A 20432-nucleotide genomic window follows, 5' to 3' on the forward strand; every position below is an offset into this window, starting at 1 on the left:
TGCATGGAGATATATATCATCTCATTTATATGTGGAGATTTATATATATACATCTCATATAATATATATGAGACTGGAATCCTATCATAGGTTATAAAAAATTTTTAGTTGAGGGGTGGGCATTTGGCCTAGCAGTTAAGACGCCAGCCGGGATGCCCCAGTGCGTCCTGGCTCTATCCCAGACTCCTTGTTTTGCTAATTCACATCTTGAGAGGCAGTGGTAATGCTCAAGTAGTTGGTTCCTTGCCACCCACAGGATATTTACATGGAGCTCCCAGAGCCTGGCTTAGCCTGGCCCAGCCCTAGCTGTTGTGGGCATTTGGGGAGTGAACCAGTGGATAGGAGTTCTATTTCTTTGCCTCTTAGACAATAAAAAAATGTAGAATTTATGGAACTGGGATGGATCTAGACTTTTTTTTTTTTTTTTTTTTGACAGGCAGAGTGGACAGTGAGAGAGAGAGACAGAGAGAAAGGTCTTCCTTTTGCTGTTGGTTCACCCTCCAATGGCCGCTGCGGCCGACGCACCGCGCTGATCTGAAGGCAGGAGCCAGGTACTTATCCTGGTCTCCCATGGGGTGCAGGGCCCAAGTACTTGGGCCATCCTCCACTGCACTCCCTGGCCACAGCAGAGAGCTAGCCTGGAAGAGGGGCAACCAGGACAGAATCCTGTGCCCCGACCGGGACTAGAACCTGGTGTGCCGGCGCCGCAAGGCGGAGGATTAGCCTAGTGAGCTGTGGCACCGGCTTCTTTAGGTTCTTAAAACTCAATGAAGGCACTGGCTCAGTAGGTACTGGAGCCTGTTTGAGTCCTGGATGTTCTGCTTCCAATCCAGCTCCCTACTAATGTGCCTGGGAAAACAGAAGATGGTCCAAATGCTTGGCCCCTGCCGCCATGTGGGAGAGCCAAATGGGGCTGCAGACTCCAGATTTCCACCTGGTCCTGTCCTGGCCTTTGTGGCCATTTGGGTAGTGGATAAGTGGATTGAAGATCTATCTCTGTAATTCTGCCTTTCAAATAAACTCTTTTTTAAAATAAAAAAAGGCCTAATGTAAACAATAAAGTGAAACTGGACATTTTTCCAGCAAGAAACACCAACTAACGTCCAGGTAGGGTCTCTTCACCCACCAGATTTTGTCTTACTCCTGCATCATCTTACAAATGTCTGCTGCACTTACTGCTACCTCATTGCCTCTGGACCTCTTCTGCTCCTGGGGGCTGCCCGATTCATGACTCATTCTTTGCCCAAATGAACTCTGATTTTTAAACTTTTTAAAAATATTTATTTTTATTTTATTTGAGAGGCAGAGTTAGAGAGAGAGAGAGAGAGAGAGAGAGAGAGGCAGGCAGAGACCAAGAGGGAGATCTTCCATCTGCTGGTTCACTCCCCAAATGGCTGCAATGGGCAGAGCTGGACCTGTCTGAAGCCAGGATCCAGGAGCTTCTTACGGGTCTCCCACATGAGTGCAGAGGCCCAAGGACTTGGGCCATCTTCTGCTGCTTTCTCAGGCATATTAGTAGGGAGGTTGTAGGAAGTGGAACAGCCAGGGTTGAACCAGTGCCCACATGGGATGCTGGTGCTATAGGCAGCGGCTTTATCCAATATGCCACCATGCCGACCCCAAAATGAACTCTAAAATTTACTCTGTCTCAAGATTTTCTTTCAACCTTGGTTCCTCTGGATTATTTTGATTCTGAGATATCTCTTTGGAAGGTCCATCTTCCAAATCGACTCCTAATACCAGGAAGAAACGTCTGTGATATTAACTAGATAAAGACACAATCCAGAGCCCTTCATGTACATTCTCACTGAATGCTTGCTTCTTCTCTTATACAGAATAAAGCCGTAGTCTGCTAAGAGGTGGTTTTGGTGTTATGCTTTCCTTGACCCCACCAGGACATGACAATGTTGACACTGTCTTACCCATCCTCTGGGCTGGTGGACTTTGACTTCATCCATAACTCTTCCTGAGAATGTCAAGAAGTTGCTGTCAAATTTCAGATCCCAGAGTTGAAGCTCATCTTGTACAGTCTGATCTCTGGAAAGGAAAATATTTCCAACAGGATCAAACCAAAGAAAATAGGCAAACACCAGTTATTCATTTGTTGAACACAGGACACTTAATTTTCCTCTAACCCAAAGTTCAGGATTGCTTTGCCCTCAATCATTATTGAGACGCTGTCGAGAAGCTCCCTGGATCTCTGAAGTCATCTTGTCTTGACTCTCACGTGTGTACACGCAACTCACAGCCTTTTGTCTCAGTCTCCCCCAGCCCTCCCTTGGCCTCATAACATCACAGTGACCAAAAAATTAGAGTTACTCTTCCCCAAATACTATTTTATTCTCAGATTTTTTTTCTTTAAATTTTTGAAAGGTAGAGATAGGCAGAAACACAGAGGGACATCTCTCTCATTTACCAGTTCACTTCCCAAATGCCTACCGGACCTGGGACTGGGCCATGCCATAGCTAGGAGCCAAGAAATCCATCCAGGCCTCCCATGGGGCAAAAGGGACCCAAGTGCTTGAACCATTGCCTGCTGCTTCCTAGGGTGTGCATTAGAAGGAAGCTGGGATTGGGAATGGAGCCAAAACTTGAATGCAGGCACTCTGATATAGGATGCAGGCACCCCAAGTAGTATCTGAACTTCTGAGCCAAATGCCAGTCCCTGCAACTGTCATTTTCTAATGGAAGAATCTGAGGTACCATAGGACATACATAGGTCTCACTGTGTGTGCAATATTATACACATGCAGATAAACTAAAAAAAAAAAATCAGCACTCACTGTTGTACAGCTTTGATGAATTCTTTCAGTTCATTCTGTCTTCTTTGTGGACCCAAACGTGTATGTAAGGCCAAGTCCCTCATGATTCTTGAGTTTTTACGCATTGGATCTGTTAGACCTTTAAACAAATTCCAAAAGATACAGCTGCGCCAATAATAAGTCTGCATTAGAGAAGACTGAACTATGGTATCTAGTTGACCATCATCAACCCAGAGAATACAACTGTGGGTCACACAGAGTTCTTTCCATAGCTCATTCTTCTCCATCATAATTACATCTGAATTTCAAGAGAAGTTGTCTTCTATAGAGACCACATAAATCAGCAATACCTGTGAGGTAGCACAGCTCAGGGACCAGCAGTATAGGCTCACGTGGTATATCCTGCTGGCCCTTTTTCCATTTTCCTTGGCTGCTCAACAGTGGCTGATTTAAGTCAGTGATACATTCTCTGTAACGCTGCTCAAGAGAAGGAAGACCAGCAAGACTATCAGCAAAACCATAGTAATGTCACATAAATACGGACAAAAGCACCCATTCTGGGTCATATGGAGGCCCTGAGGCATGCTGATGATATTGTCTCCCCTAGCCTAAGAATGCATTATAAATACTTTTAATTCTGATGTCCCAGAGATATCTTCATTTTTTTTCTTATAAGCATGCATGATCAAAGAGTAGGACTTCCACAAAATATTGCACTGGAGCCATTGTGTTACTTAACAATAACAAAAACTTTTGTATATGTAGGAGTAAGAGACTCTCAAAGTAGTTCTTACCATTCTTACCATGGTTGCAACAGCCAGGGCTGGTTCAGGGCAAAGCAAGGAGCCTAGAATTCTATCCAGGTCTCCCATGTGGATGGCAGAGGCCTCAAGGAATTGGGCCATCTTCTGCTTTTCCAGATGCATTAGCAGGGAGCTAGAACTGCCAGGATGCAAACTGGTGCTCCTATAGGATGTCAGCATAGCAGGTGGTGGCTCAACAACGCTGGACACCTTATTGAAAACTTTTGACAGGATCCCCTTCCATAATGGAGGATGGCAAGACCTCTTTTTAATATTGCCATTACAGATCGATCCACAATATTCCTCCTATATTATCTCCCCTCACCTTAGTGTTCATTTCTAGTAAGAAAAGTCATTTTTTTTTAAAATTTTTTGACAGGCAGAGTGGACAGTGAGAGGGAGACAGAAAGGTCTTCCTTTTGCCGTTGGTTCACCCTCCAATGGCCGCCCCGGCCGGCGCACAGCGCTGATCCAAAGGCAGGAGCCAGGTACTTATCCTGGTCTCCCATGGGGTGCAGGGCCCAAGCACTTGGGCCATCCTCCACTGCACTCCCTGGCCACAGCAGAGAGCTGGCCTGGAAGAAGGGCAACCGGGACAGAATCCGGTGCCCTGACCAGGACTAGAACCCCATGTGCCGGCGCCGCTAGGCGGAGGATTAGCCTATTGAGCCGCAGCACCAGCTGGAAAAGTCATTTTCAAAGACATCATGGAGAGAAATTTCTACACTTACAGTGTAATTCTTGAGCAATTCAGTGCCTTTTCTTCTCCAATATGAAGTGGTGACTCTTTAAAGATCCTTCTATGTTGCTTGTTAAATGGTCCAGCCAGTGGTAACTTGGTCACATGAATTCTGGCATCATGTTGTCTTTTAAACATCAGAGAACTTCTGATCCATTGTCCATGGCTCTGTTATCTTGAGCCAGACTACTATGTTCAGTTAGTGTTATATTGTTTCAGATTATGTGTATTTTCCCTTAAGGTGGTCTGCAGTTACTGAAGAGGTATCTAGGACTTATCCCCATATCCCCATCTTTCAGCCTTCTCATGGTAAGAGCTTGGACAGATATTTCTCTATGTGGTAGAATCACAGCAACATTGTCCAGGACTCACCACCACTCCTACCACCCTGTCTGTCAAAGCCTTTGGTTGTGATATTCTTCCTTTAGGGGTCTCTGTAAGTCATACTTCTCATTTTTACAGTCTTCACACAATACCCTATAAGGCCCCTTACAACATCAACTTCCAAGAGGAAAAAAAATCAGTTCTGTTGTTTCTATTTGATCATTAGACTTCTTTTGAAGTCCAGGTTCAAATTTCTCATGACCCATGGCATGAATTCAGCAACTTTTCTAGATCTCATGACAACCCTACATGTGAACTATTGCCTCTTATTAGACTGAATTCCCACTAGAGCAGCTCTGAATAATTATTTCAAGTCTTACAGCAGAATATTCATTTTATTCAAGTGTATTTGCAGAGACAATTTTTTTTTTTTTTTTTTTTTTTTTACACCCAAGACCCTTACCTGTGAACACACACCAGGAAAACAGTTTGCCTCATTATGCCAAATTCTTCCCAACCCCACTGCTCTGGGTTGCTAACATGCACGAATGAACTATTACACCCTATATGTGAACAACTAATATGCACCAGGCATGGCTTGAGGCATGAGAGATATTACAAAGAACAAAAACAATGCTGTTCTATCCCTCTTGAAACTCATTATCTATTGGGGAGAGGAGCAATAAAATAATCACCCAAACATGTGGTTACAAATTGGGATATACGTGATGAAAGAGCAAATATATAACAAAGTAATATTAATTGACCTCAAGCATGTCTGGGATGGTTGATAGGTTGGAGTCTGTATGTGTGTGTTGAGGGTTGGGAACTGTTTGGATATCCACAATAGCTCTACTGATTCAATAATCCTTGAGACAGAATTTATGGAACATACAAATATCATCCCAGGTATAAGAATCAGCACACATAAATTTAGGAGGTGGTGGTCCTTACCTTGTTTGCATCCCAAGCTTGTATTTCAAGGCAAGCCACAATCAATCACTTGTCCAAAATATCACTAATTCCTATCTACTCTATGCCTTCATCAAACTAGGTTGACAGATCTCTAACCCTGGTAAACCCAACTGTGTATTCCATGCCTGAAACCGACCACTAAATCCTCCTAACCAGTTCCATGGTTAGTCTTTACCACAATTTAAAATGGGTACGTTGGCCGGTGCCGCGGCTCACTAGGCTAATCCTCCGCCTTGCAGCGCCGGCACACGGGGTTCTAGTCCCGGTTGGGGCACAGGATTCTGTCCTGGTTGCCCTTCTTCCAGGCCAGCTCTCTGCTGTGGCCAGGGAGTGCAGTGGAGGATGGCCCAAGTACTTGGGCCCTGCACCCCATGGGCGACCAGGAGAAGTACCTGGCTCCTGGCTTCGGATCAGCGCGGTGCGTCGGCTACAGCGCGCCGGCCGGGGCGGCCATTGGAGGGTGAACCAACGGCAAAAGGAAGACCTTTCTCTCTGTCTCTCTCTCTCACTGTCCACTCTGCCTGTCAAAAAAAAAAAAAAAAAAAAAGGGTACTTTATTAAAATTCTCTGGTATGTTTCCTCTCCCATTCAAAAAACCCACTATTTTTAAGATTTTTTAAAAAATTTATTTGACAGAGTTACAGACAGTGAGAGAGAGAGAAAGGTCTTCCTTTCGTTGGTTCACTCCCCAAATGGCTGCAGTGGCTGGAGCTGCGCCGATCCAAAGCCAGGAGCCAGGTGCCTCCTCCTGGTCTTCCATGGGGGTGCAGGAGCCCAAGCACTTGGGGCATCCTGCACTGCCTTCCTGGGCCACAGCAGAGAGCTGGACTGGAAGAGGAGCAACTGGGACTAGAACCGGTGCCCATATGGGATGCTGGCACCACAGGCAGAGGATTAACCTAGTGTGCCATGGCGCCCGCCCCACAAACCTACTATCTTACACTTTCTCCTCTCAAATATCCTTTATGCTCCTGCCCTCCTCCCACCAAGTCAGCCTTGCTTCATACTGAGAAACAGGAGACTTCAGACAGGAGCTCCCTCACCTTGCACCTGCCATTGATCTGCCTCCCTGGAGGCATGCTCTTTATTAGCCCTCTCAATAATACAGGGCAGAGGACTGCTCCAGAGGAAGGATTTATAGTCTCCTAATTGAGCTGAATTTTAGCCTCTTCTCACTTTGGGATTATTGCTCCCACCATTAACCCAATAGAATCTCTTTGCATTCTGTGTTACTAATTTCTCACTCTATTAGATGATTTTCTGCCAGGATACAGGCAGGTTAGAGTTTTCAGTAACCTTTAAAGGTCTTCTCAGCAGGAGGTGGCTTCTCAAAGTGGAAAGAAGCCATCTCCTGCTGGAGCCCCGTCTTGACTGCCCTTCCCAACGATGCCGCTTTTCAACATGAAGCAACCATAGAGATCATCGCTCAATCCCCCTAACAGATGTTAGGGTCCATACTTCTTGAGAGGGGCATTTGAGGAGTCAGATGGGTTAATAGGCAGTCAGGATGGTTCCAGTGGAATTTGGGGTATAGAGGGCTTGCTTCCCCCCAAAAGGTTATCTTTAACAAGATCAAAATGTCTGCACTCCTTCCTAAGGAATTTCCAAATTTGTCATGAGAATAGCAAAGGAATGTGACTCCTGGGCTCACAGTTTATTGTGAAAACAAGTTACCTAACCCACCCTTCTGGATGGCTTTTTTGTTTTATTGGGAGCAAGCCAGACAGGATACAGGATTGTAAATCAGGTCTTTTGTTGGGTTGGCCCCCACCTTATACTGACAGTTTCTTCCCCACTATTGTACTTAGAAACCTCACTACCACCAGCCCTTTGGGTTTTGCCTTTCTAGGAGCCCTCCCCCTCCCCCCCATGCCACTCTGGCTGGAGTTCACTGACTCATAAATCTTGCTTATTCCATCTCCTACAGCATACATATCTTTTCTTTTTGTAGAAAATCTTGCTTTGATTTTTCTTTAGTAATTCTCACCTGGACAATCCTCACTATGACCTGACAAACAAAGTGCATTTGCTTCTTTATCAGCCCTCATATTAAGACTGAAGTGTCCAAGAATTTGGAGATTTGGATATTAACACATGATTGTTATCATTTTAGATTGTATTGTGCATTTTTATTCTTTGAGGCCCAAGCTCTATGAGTTAAGACTTCTAGATAATATTTTCATATCTAAAGTGTTAGGAAACTGGCACAGTTTTAGCCAGGTGGCCACATGGCCCAATCTCTGTGGTCAAGCTCCACCCCCATCCTAATGGGATTCGCTGCTCCTGCTTCCCTGCCCGCCCTCAGGCAAAGTTTTAAAAGGGCCTGAACACATGCTCTCTTGGCCCTTCTCCCCTGCATTCTCTTGGTTCCTCTCTCTAGCCTCCTTTCCTGCCCTCTCGGTTCTTCTCTCTTGGCTTCTCTCTGCTCTCTTGGCTACTCTCCTCCTCTCACTCTCTTCTCTCTCTTCTTACTAGCTCCTCTCCTCTCTGTTTCTCTCTTATACTCTTTCTCTTTCCCTTCGCTGCCCCTTCACTCCAGTCTGTTGGGTGTTCCCCAATAAACCCTTTCCCTTATTCTGGTGTTCGGTGTGTTTTGTGACCGCTAACATTAATTTCTACCTAAGCATTCATCTATACATTTAAAACTAGTATAATCACTTCCAAGACTGACAGAATAGACAGAAGAGGCTATGCTATTTATGTGACACTACCCTATATATAACATTTAAATACACAGACAATAGCATTATTTTCCTTTTGGGGATTTAGCTCTACTTTTATTCCTCATTATGTTTATTATATGTCCACACAGAACACAGACACACACACACACACACACATACACACACACACCTATTCAACTATTCAAATTCAACTTCAGAGAAACCTATATAAATGACATGAAAGGGGCTGGCACTGTGGGGTATCAGGTTAAGCACCTGCCTGTGACACCATCATCCCATATGGGTGCCATTGAGTTCTGGCTGCTCCACTTCCAATCCAGCTCCTTGCTAACATGCCTGAGAAAGCATCGGAAGATGGCCCTAGTGCTTGGGTCCTTGCACCCATGTGGGGGATCTAGAAGAAGCTCCTGGCTTTGAATTGGTCCTGCTCTGGCTTTTGCAGCCATTTGGGGAGTGAATCTGTGGATGGAAGACCTTTCTCTGTAACTCTGCCTCTCAAGCAAATAAATCCTTAAAGAAAAATGACATGAAAAATTTTACAGTTTATATGTAAGAAATAAAATTTCATACCTCCATGTAGTAATCTACAAAGGTGACTACACTGCCATCTGCTCTCTTAAATGTATCTTCAGGATATTGATCCCAATTAATGTTATCAATTCTGTAGGTTCTGTTGTTGTATCTGTGGAATAATTGTAACACATGACATTATTCCAGACTTAATCATTGTATGGAACCATGTAGGAAATAAGACATTGAAAACACTACAGGTAACTGCAAGACACATCAGATTTAGTAAGACAGAAATCATGTACCATATAACTCACTGATTTATCTGAACAATCCATTGAGTTTCAGTATATACAAAGTTGTACAAATATAAGTTTTAGAACACTTGCATCACCCAAAGAAGAAATATTGCCATAAGCAGTCACTCCCTATTTCTGCCCTAATTATCCAGCCCTCAGGCAGCCACAATTCTGCCTCTATACATTTGTTTACTCTTGTACTTCATATAAATTGAGCTACACACCATGTGATCTTTCCTGATGGCTTCTTCCATTTAGCATAGTATTTTCAAAGTTCTTCCATGCTGTACTATGTGTCAGTATTTCATTCCTTTTTATTTCCAAGTAATATTCTGTTGTGTGGATACACTAAATTTCATATATTCACTTGCTAGTTGATAGGTATACCATTGTTTATACTTTCAGTGATTATGAATAACATTAGGAGCACCCATGTCCTAATTTTGGTGGACAAATGTTTTCATTTCCCTTGGGTATAAAACTAGCGCGGAACTTCTGGATCACTTGGTCATGCTATGTTTTTTGAAGCAACTATGTTGTTTTTTACTTCCATCAGCAGTATAAGTAGGTTGGCTCTGATTTTTCCACATCCACACTGATACTTGTTAGCAAATGTTTGCTTTCGCTGTCCTAGTGAGTCTAAGGGGACATCTCATTGTAGTTGTTATTTGCCTCTTCCTTGGGGGTGGCCTAACGATGTTCAATAGTTTTTTGTGTGCTTATTTGTCATTAGTACATTTTCTTTGGAGATTGTCTATTCCTTTGCTTTTCCCATTTTAAGAACTGAGTTGTCTTAAAAACTCAAATTTTCAACGTTTTCACCATCAAAAAATGTTCAACACTTGCTAATCCATAGCAAAACATCACCTGGAACTCCATAGATATGTATAATTTGTATGTGTCTTAAGAGCTTAAAAACAAAAATCAGGTTATTTGTTGCATTGTACATGTGTCATGTATTTTAGATGTAACCTGTGACAGAAGACATTTGTAAATCACCTATTTGTCAGCTGTGTTTATTTCCTTCAACATTGTACTTTGAACAAAAGTTTAATACAGAAAAGTCCCATTTATCTTTTTATTTTGTTATTGTTTACACTTTTTATGTCCCATCTAAGAAGGTTTTGCCTAAAGTTAAGAAGATTTATTCCTGGGGATGGCATTTTGGCACAGCGTGTTAAGTCTCTGCAGTGTTGGCATCCCATATGGGCACCAGTTTGAGTTCTGGCTACTCCACTTTTGATCCAGTTCCCTGCTAATGTGCCCAGGAAGGCAGTGGAAGGTGACTCATGTGGGAGACCTGCAAGAAGCTCCTGGCTCTTGGCTTCAGCTCCTGGAGAGTGAACTAGTGGATGGAAGCTATCTCTCTCTTTCAAATAAATAAATTAATCTTTTTTAAAAGTTTGTATAAAATATTTACTCCTATTTTTCCCCCTAAGAAAATTATACTTTTAGCTCTTACACTTAGGTCTATTTTGAGTTCATTCTTGAGTTAAATTTGAGTTACCACTGTGTGTTGTGTGTGAAGAAGGGGAACGTGGATACTCAGTTGTCCTAGCAATATCTTGAAATGATTCTTCTTTCCCCTGTTAGAACTGTCTTGACACCCTTGTCAAAAGTCAGACTGTTGGGTGTGAGGGTTAACTGTGGGTTCTTAACTATATCCCATAGGTCTATATGTAGCTTAAAGGTAGCTTAATACCTGTAGCACCCTGTTTAATAATTATGGAATTGTCACAAGTTTTGAAGTTGGGCAATATAAGTCACTTTTTTTTTTTTTTTTTTTTTTTTTTACAGGCAGAGTGGACAGGGAGAGAGAGAGAGACAGAGAGAAAGGTCTTTCTTTTGCCGTTGGTTCACCCTCCAATGGCCGCCGCGGCCAGCGCATTGCGGCCAGTGCACCACGCTGATCCGAAGGCAGGAGCCAGGTGCTTCTCTTGGTCTCCCATGGGGTACAGGGCCCAAGGACTTGGGCCAACCTCCACTGCACTCCCGGGCCACAGCAGAGAGCTGGCCTGGAAGAGGGGCAACCAGGACAGAATCCGGTGCCCCGACCGGGACTAGAACCCGGTGTGCCGGCGCTGCAAGGCGGAGGATTAGCCTATTGAGCCGTGGCACCGGCCAGTCACTTGTTCTTAAAGTTAATTTTCTTATTGAGTTAATATCTTTAAGGTAGAAGGGAAGTTCAAAATAAAACTGCCTTTAAATTGAAAGTTGCTGATGGATCACAAAACAGCTAGATATGTACAACAAACAGAAAAAGGAAAGGAATTCTGTTATGTGCAATTAAGGGTTCAGAGCAAAGAGATTCTAAGGATAGCATCAGGCACTGTAAGGACAACATCATCTGTACATATTCTGCCAAGTTGCATGACCAGGCGAGGAAAGTGTCCAATGATCATGCTGTGTTTATACTCTTTCTACTCCCAAACTTCAGCATTTAACTGTTAGAAAACCATAGGCCCATCTGTTGTGGGAAGGTCAAAGTGGTTGCTTTTTGAAAATCAGACTTACTTTGTGATTATAATTGATCCAATTAGTTCTTCCTCCACTCTCTTCTTCCAATCTCCATATTGGGTGTTTTCATAGATCCTTACTATTATATCGTAAGCAGTTTCCATTCGGATCAGTTTGTGACTCACATCAGCACAGAGGGTAAGGCTGTTTTCGTATTGCAGAATAGACGTAATATAGCCAGGCCAGATTTCCATCCTGCAAACAGTAAGTGACATGATGATCTTCAAGTCCAAGTTTGCAACATGAAGCCAAGCTTTTCAGGGCCTGAGCTCTAAGACAAATACTTAGCAGTCATTTGCTCCCAATTCCTTTTTAGTAAGGACTGGCCTTTTTGAAGGATCTCCAAATAAAGATTGACCAGATGTGCTACTTAAAAGTAATACATCATCTTTGTTAGACCATTTTTATTATCACTTATAGGCTTAGCTCTCCATCTGTATACATAAAATATAGAACTTTTACAATTAGCTTCTTTATGTGTCAATAAGGAATATAAACACATACAAATCAGCTTAATTGCTATGATTGAGGTATTTTCAAGGAAAAATTTGTCACCCAGGTTTTAGGGTTCCTGTGATGTTTGCAGAACCAAATACTTTAAAATTTTAGCATAAATCATGAACCATAAACAGGAAACTTTTCACTGCATTTTTTTTTAAATTTTTTGACAGGCAGAGTGGACAGTGAAAGAGAGACAGAGAGAAAGGTCTTCCTTTGCCGTTGGTTCACCCTCCAATGGCCACCGCGGCTGGCGCACCACGCTGATCCGAAGGCAGGAGCCAGGTGCTTCTCCTGGTCTCCCATGGGGTGCAGGGCCCAAGCACTTGGGCCATCCTCCACTGCACAGCCAGGCCACAGCAGAGAGCTGGCCTGGAAGAGGGGCAACCGGGACAGAATCTGGCGCCCCGACCGGGACTAGAACCCGGTGTGCCAGCGCCGCAAGGCGGAGGATTAGCCTAGTGAGCCGTGGCGCCGGCCATTTTCACTGCATTTTAAATTTACATTAAACTGAAAACTTAATTGCTAATGATTGGTGGGTACCACTAAAAAGGCCATCCCTTATAAATCATACCACTTCCCACGAGAGTAACTTTCTCAAAAGAATTATATGGTCAAGTCTATAGAATACAAGATTTCTCCACTTTATACACACTTATGTTCATGGAACTCCATTGCTTTCTTGTTGTTGTAATAGTTGCGACCAATTTGCTTCAAATTCATCAACTTCAGAACTCTAGAAATTGAAAGAACAAGTTTTGTTGGAAATACACTCATTATTAAGCAGTTGGTAACACATAAGAATTCATTAGGAAAAACAAGCTGTCTATGGGTTTGTTAATTTATCAATTAACACAAAATAACAGATAAGTAAATTACATTATGAGGTAGATAGTTTCATTTGATCTCAGTGCTTCTGTCTCCTCATAACAAAAATATCATGTAGATGTCATCTAAATGCCCTTCATTCTGAGAACTGATCACAACATCTTTCACACAGTGTATCCCAAGTTTTAATCTTCAGCATTTGTTCATCACAGTGAGTATGGAATAGAAAACAATTGTGGGCCGGTGTGGTGGCATAGCGGGTAGAGCTGCCGCCTACAGTATTGGCATCCCATATCTGTGCTAGTTCAAGTCCTGGCTGCTCCAATTATGATCCAGTGCTCTGCTATGGTCTGGGAAAGCAGTGGAAGATGGCCCAAGTTATTGGGCCCCTGAACCCACGTGGGAGACCCAGAAGAAGCTCCTGGTTTCAGATCAGCACAGCTCTGGCCGTTGTGGCCAACTGGGGAGTGAACCAGAGGACAGAAGACCTCTCTCTCTCTCTGCCTCTCCCTTCTCTCTATGTAATTCTTTCAAATTAATTAATTAATTAATTAATTTTAAAAAAGGAAAGAAATGTATTTGCACTAGAGAGGAAATATGCATAGACTCCTTCTCAACGGGTACCAGACATGGGAAATAGGGACAGGCAGGGATCAAGTACAGATCAGGGATAAGCTACTGAACTTGCACATTCTGCTTGAGTCTCCAGTATCATTTCATCTCAAAAACCCTTCACTCTCTCAATACCTGGCACTGGCAACGACAAAAACCCTAGAAGTCAATTGACCTCAAAACTGAGACACAGGAATCCACAACTCAATCCCACAGAAAAGAAATCCAATGAACACACCTTCGAAAGAGGATGTTGAAATAGCGTATGCATTCGGGGTGGCTGGGTCGGAGTTCCTTGGAAAATCGCAGTGTAATCTGTATAACTTTATCATCCTCATTTCGGCCGAACATCTTGTCCTTGAGGTACACAACAGCAAACAAGTGTCCAGATGCTCCTCTCAGAAAGCTCATTTCTACATACTACATGGCACAACCGTCTTTCCCCGAGACACAAGCATACAGAAAATGTGTTCCACAAAAATGAAGCATCAGAGTTTAATACTGAAAACATCCTAAATTCCTATAAATTGACTATAGAAAATTTATTGGAGAAAATAAGACCTATGAAAGTGATGGGAATTTGGGGGGCGGGGAGCTGAAGTTTTGAAGGAAATACTAAATTATTCAAAATTTTGTTACTAGCTTTTTTTGGTCATTTGGTGCTTAAACTTCACTTAAATGCCATGGAAGTACTAAAAACTGAGGCATTATTGAGTATCAGTGAAGATGAAACATGCATATGGCCTTTGTCACAAGTGACATGGCCAAGAGGGCCTAAGGATATCTTTATGAACCAATGTAGACAAAGTTTTATTTTGAAAAACAGAAGTGGAGGCCAGTGCCGCGGCTCAACAGGCTAATCCTCCGCCTTGCAGCGCCAGCACACCGGGTTCTAGTCCCGGTCGGGGCACCAGATTCTGTCCTGGTTGCTCTTCTTCCAGGCCAGCTCTCTGCTGTGGCCCAGAAAGGCGGTGGAGGATGGCGCAAGTGCTTGGGCCCTGCACCCCATGGGAGACCAGGAGAAGTACCTGGCTCCTGCCATTGGATCAGTGCGGTGCGCTGGCCACAGCATGCCAGCCATGGCAGCCATTGGAGGGTGAACCAACGGCAAAAGGAAGACCCTTCTCTCTGTCTCTCTCTCTCACTATCCACTCTGCCTGTCAAAAACAAAACAAAACAAAACAAAAAAAACAAACAAAAAACACAGAAGTGGAAATGGGAAAGGAAGGCAAAGGTCCAATAGCAATACTTAACCACATTTTCTACTTTTCTGGGTAATATTAACGAGTTTCCATCCAACAGAAAGTAATTCCCAAGTTCTGACTTGTTTTGAAGAAGTAAATCCGTACGAAGGGCAGTATCTTCTACTTCTGGGTTGAAGTCCACGTTGTATACATAAGCATTCCACTGGGGCCGGGACGTCACCCGGAAATGGTTGGCCATAAGCTTTACCTTTGTACCTTCTGAACCTGGAAGATTGAGCCACATGGCAATAATCAAAGAAGATGACCCACTGAACCAAGGAATTCAGATGCTGCTCTTGTGACAGCGGCAGTTAGCTGCACCAAGGACATAAACAAAACAGTGAATATTTGTCTTTATCTGGTGTCCAGAATGTCACACCAGCAATTTTCAAAGTGCAAGCCCACAAGGATAAAGTTTGAGTAAGATTAAAATATTTAACAATGGGGCCAGCACTGTGGCAGAGTGGGTAAAGCTGCTGCCTATAATGCTGGCATCCCATATGTGCGCCAGTTCAAGACCTGGCTGCTCTACTTCCAATCCAGCTCTCTGCTATGGCCTGGAGGAGCGGTGGAAGATGGCCCAAGTCCTTGGGACCCTACACCCACGTGGGAAACCCAGAGGAAGTTCCTGGCTTCAGATTGGCACAGCTCCGACCGTTGTGGCCAACTGGGGAGTGAACCAGTGGATAGAAGGCGTCTCCCTCTCTCCTTCTGCCTCTCCTTCTCTCTCTGTGTAACTGACTTTCAAGTAAAATAAATCTTTTAAAAATATTTAACAATAAAAATAAGGCAAGAACAAAACTTCTGCTCCTTCCAGAAGGGAATTCAGTGAGCTACCATGTGTAACAATATTTAATTAAAAAAAAAAAAATCTTGGGGCTGGCACTGTGGTGCAGCGGGTTAACACCTTGGCCTGAAGCGCCGGCATCCCATATGGGCACCAGTTCAAAACCTGTCTGTTCCAATTCTGATCCAGCTATCTAATATGGCCTAGGAAAACAGCAGAAAATGGCCCAAGTCCTTGGACCCCTGTACCCGTGTGGGAGACCCGGAAAAAGCTCCTGGCTCCTGACTTCAGATGAGCACAGCTCTGGCTGTTGCAGCCAATTGGGGAGTGAACCATCCGATGGAAGACCTCTCTCTCTCTGCCTCTGTTCTCTGTGAAACTCTGACTTTCAAATAAACAAATTATTTAAAAAAAAAATCAACACAACCAAAGAATCAGTCATTTTACTTAAAGGGCTATAAAAGGAAAAGAATACAGAATTCATTCAAGACTTTGCCAGAATTGTCATTTCTGCACAAGTAAATGCTATTACAAGTATGTGTGTGGTGAGGAGGTGCCTCCACTTAACACTGATGATAGGAAGCTTTAGAGAGTCTGTTACACACAGAATTTCTGTTTCTAACCCAACACTTACAGCCAACAGCTCTATAAAACTAAATTGTTACAGGCCAGCTTACCTATTTTTGATGTTTTAACGTGTTCCATGTTCTGCCTGGTATTTACCACATGGTCTTCAAAGAGTCCGCCAGTCCTCGGCGTCACTGATAATGTCTGCAATTTAGCCGAAAGCTCAGCTTCTCCTAGGGATGAAGAAAGGTAAAAGGCAGAGATTTACTCAGTGAAAAGGGAAATGTAATTAAAAAAAGACATTAGCAACCCCCAGTTACTCCAAGAGGTAAGGTTGAAAAGATGACATCACAGGATCTGAGTGACATCATCTCAATGGGTTGCCATTAAAGCCTTTTTATCAAGTCCCCAGTCTACGCCCGTGGTTGCCTTGGCATTCCAAATATTTCTCTCTCTTTTTAAAGAATTATTTGAAAGTTACAGAGAGAGGGAGAGACAGGTCTTCCACCTGTTAGTTCCCTCTCCAAATGGCCACAACAGCTGGAGCTGTGCTGATCCAAAGTCGGGAGCCAGGAGCTTCTTTCTGGTCTCCCATATGGGTGCAGGGGCCCAAGCACTTGGGCCATCTTCTGTTGCTATCCCAGGCCACAGCCTGGATTGGAAGAAGGGCAGCAGGGGCTTGAACTGGAGCCCATATGGGATGCCAACACTGCAGGCTGGGGCTTTAACCCACTGCACCACAGCGCTGGCCCCTATTCCATCTATTTCTGTTAAGGCGTTTGCTCTGTTTCATCAGGTACTTGCTCACAGGCCAACATTCTAGAAATCTAGGTTCTGGCTCTCCATCTTCCAATCAGCCCACTCCTTGGCACTACACTGCCTTTAGTGGCCATCAGGAAGTGACCGGTGAAATGGGCTTTTGATACGAAATGATCTATTTTTTCTATTAGTAGTAATTGCAATTTTACTAAATTTTAAGATTTAAATAGATTTAGGTGGTTCTACAAAGTCAGCATTTGAATAACACTGCAAAGCAGTTTTTCAGTGAGAAGCGGTATTGCAAAACCAAGACTATATACACGTTCTCTGTAAGTCCTATATCTGAATGGTCAAGAGAGGCCATGTCTTGGGTTACAAATTTTTTTTTTTTACAGGCAGAGTGGACAGTGAGAGAGACAGAAAGGTCTTCCTTTACTGTTGGTTCACCCTCCAATGGCCACTGCAGCCGGTGCACCGCGCTGATCCGAAGGCAGGAGCCAGGTGCTTCTCCTGGTCTCCCATGGGGTGCAGGGCCCAAGCACTTGGGCCATCCTCCACTGCACTCCCAGACCACAGCAGAGAGCTGGACAGGAAGAGGGGCAACTGGGACAGAATCCAGCACCCCGACCGAGACTAGAACCTGGTGTGCCGGCACCGCAAGTGGAGGAATTAGCCTATTGAGCCATAGCGCCAGCCCAAAAATTGTTTTCTTAAAAATGGTAATTCTGGAAACCATTATGCCTAGTTTATGATACTCTTACAAGAGTCTCAATTTTTATAATTGAAAAATTATTTAACTATATTTTATTCATAGAAGTCAGTGATTTTTAACAAACTCTCAACTAATTCCTGACAAATGTAGCAATCAAACACATTAAAATTCATTTATTGACATTTGCAACATCACATGTACTATACAGTTAATCCCAATGCCTCAGAGGTATCATCAGTTAACAAAAAAAGGAGTACTTCAAAAAGTTTATGGACAAGTAGAATTAAGGGAGAACTTTTGGATGGGCCTGTGTTGTGGCATAGTGGGTAAAGCCACTGCCTGTGATACTGGCATCCCATATGGGTGCCAGTTTATATGCTAGTTGCTCCACTTCTGACCCAGCTCCCTGCTAACAGCCTGGGAAAAAGCAGTGGAAAATGGTCCAAGTGTTTGGGTCCTTGCCTCCCATGTGCTTCTGGTTTCAGCCTGGCCCAGCACTGGCTTTTTGCTGCCCTCAGGTTGGAGGGGTGAATCAAAGGATGGAAGATTTCCCTGTCTCTGTGGTGCCAGCATCCCATATGAGCACCGGATCATGTCTCGTCTGCTCTTATTCTGATCCAGTTCTTTGCTGTGGCCTGGGAAAGCGGTAGACCCAGAAGAAGCTCCTGGTTTCGATCTGCTCAGGTTCAGCTGTTGTGGCCATTGGAGAGTGAACCAGCAGATGGAAGATCTGTCTCTCCCTCTCTCATTCTACCTCTCAAATAAGTAAAATATTTTAAAAGGAATTTTTCAAAAATATATTTTGGTGCAAAATATTTTTGAAATCCAGAGCAGACTCTTATCCTACTGGTTAAGTTGCCTGCATACTTCATGGGAATACCTGGTATGATTCCCAGCTCCAACTTCTGACTCAAACTTCCTGCTAATGCAGACCCTGGGAGGCAGCAGGGGAGGGGCTCAAGTAGTTGGATTCCTGCTACATTCACAGGAGACCTGGACTAGGCATTTGGGGAGAAAACCAGCAGATGAGATCTGTCACCCTGTCAGTGCTTCTTATAAAATTCAATTTTTGAAATCTGCATCATTTTAAGATTTATTTATTTGAAAGTTAGAGTTACACAGAGAAAAGGAGAGAGAGAGAGAGGTCAGTCTTCCATCTACTGGTTCACTCCCCAGTTGGCCGCAATGGCTGGAGCTGTGCCGATCCAAAGCCAGGAGCCAGGAGCTTCTTCCCGGTCTCCCACATGGGTGCAGGGCCCAGGGTCTTCAGTCATCTTCTACTGCTTTCCCAGGCCATCGTAGAGAGCTGGATCAGAAGTGGAGCAGCTGGGATATGAACCCACGCCCATATGAAATGCCAGCACTGCAGGTGGAGGCTTTACCCGATATGCCACAGTGCCAACCCCTGCATCGTTTTCATAATATACATCTCCATGAACTTTAAGACCCTTGTATGTATGAATTTATTTTTGGCACCAAAGCAAACTTAAAATTCTCCCTTCTATGAACTTTTTAAATTACCCTCCTCTATATTTTAAGTACTCAAATGTATAGCTTCATTTTAAGGGTTCTGGATTCTGTATTGTTCTAACATTTACCTGTTTTTTTTTTTTTTTCATGTTTACAGTTTGACCCCTCAGAAGCTATTTTTGCTATAAGAAGTGGATAATCAGTTCTGGATATTTTATCACATTAGCTTTGGATATTTTAATCACAAGTTCTTGGCAAATGACAATTCACAAGCCTGTGTGCTCACTTGTACCAGTGTAATGCGGGTCACTTGTGACCTGTGAAGGATGGGACATTGCGGGTGAAACACCCAGAAGGTCAAGGAGTTGTCTGAACTTGCAAATACAGCAATTTAAGAAGTCAAGGAGGAGGCTCGTACTGGTGCTGTGGCATAACAGGTTAAGCCACCGCCTGCAGTGCCGGCATCCTATATGGGCGCTGGTTTGAGTCTCGGCTGCTCCACTTCTGAGCCAGTTCTCTGCTATGGCCTGGGAAAGCACTAGAAGATGGCCCAAGTCCTTGGGCCCCTGCACCTGCATGGGAGACCTGGAGGAAGCTCCTGGCTTCAGGTCAGCCCAGCTCTGGCTGTTGCAGCTATCTGAGGAGTAAGCCAGCGGATGGAAGACCTCTCTTTCTCTCTCTGTGTCTGCCTACTGTAACTGTGCCTTACAAATAAAAATAAATAAATCTTAAAAAAAAAAAAAAGCAGCAGCAAAGAAAAGATGTCCCTAGAATTCCTAGTTAACTGAACTATTTTAGACAAATATTTTGTAAAATTTTGAAAAGCAATTCTATCGAGTTGCCTTATGAAAAACCATCTTTGTCCTAAGCTTTTATGTTTAAGGCCAAACACTGACAGCCTGATAATTCACTGAAGGACAGGACAAAGTCACAGCTGTAAATTCCCCATTCTGCCAAACCTCATGGGAATTTGAGGCTGTGTGTCCACAACTTTCTATCGTTAGAAGGCACCTGCTGCATTAAGCATCCCCTAACCCTCATCTTACCCCCATTCCCCACTCACCTGGAGATGGGACTCCTCCTTCTGCTCCTTTTTGTTGCTCACGTGCAGCCGGCAGGCCTCTCTCCCACGCGGCCCCTGGGCTTCTCCCGCGCACAGCTGCTCTGCCTCTCGAGCGTGCAGCTGCGGGGCCTCTAGTGCGCGCACGGCCTGGGCCTCTGGCACGTGCACGGCCTGGGCCTCTGGCACGCGCATGGCCTGGGCCTCTCTCCCATGCAGCCCCTGGGCCTCTCTCATGCGCAGGGCCTGGGCCTCTCTCCCAGGCAGCCCCTGGGCCTCTCT

The 20432-nt window shown here is 44.0% G+C and overlaps 1 protein-coding gene across 1 annotated transcript in view; it reads right to left on the reverse strand.

Moving 5' to 3' along the window:
- The window catches only part of PIWIL3 (piwi like RNA-mediated gene silencing 3), a 36786-nt gene extending 20304 nt beyond the window's left edge, over positions 1 to 16482 (reverse strand). Inside the window, exons 1-9 of the mRNA XM_051835466.2 lie at positions 16260 to 16482; positions 14806 to 15020; positions 13790 to 13908; positions 12767 to 12847; positions 11611 to 11808; positions 8858 to 8969; positions 3113 to 3239; positions 2784 to 2901; positions 1923 to 2037 (exon numbers count right to left, since the gene is read on the reverse strand). Of these exons, the coding sequence (XP_051691426.1) occupies positions 1923 to 2037; positions 2784 to 2901; positions 3113 to 3239; positions 8858 to 8969; positions 11611 to 11808; positions 12767 to 12847; positions 13790 to 13908; positions 14806 to 15020; positions 16260 to 16287 (1113 nt within the window). The 5' untranslated portion in view covers positions 16288 to 16482. The remainder of the gene's footprint in view (positions 1 to 1922; positions 2038 to 2783; positions 2902 to 3112; positions 3240 to 8857; positions 8970 to 11610; positions 11809 to 12766; positions 12848 to 13789; positions 13909 to 14805; positions 15021 to 16259) is intronic.
- Positions 16483 to 20432: the final 3950 nt, after the last annotated feature.

The sequence above is a fragment of the Oryctolagus cuniculus genome, chromosome 21 (genome assembly GCF_964237555.1).
Source record: "Oryctolagus cuniculus chromosome 21, mOryCun1.1, whole genome shotgun sequence".
Lineage (NCBI taxonomy): Eukaryota > Metazoa > Chordata > Mammalia > Lagomorpha > Leporidae > Oryctolagus > Oryctolagus cuniculus.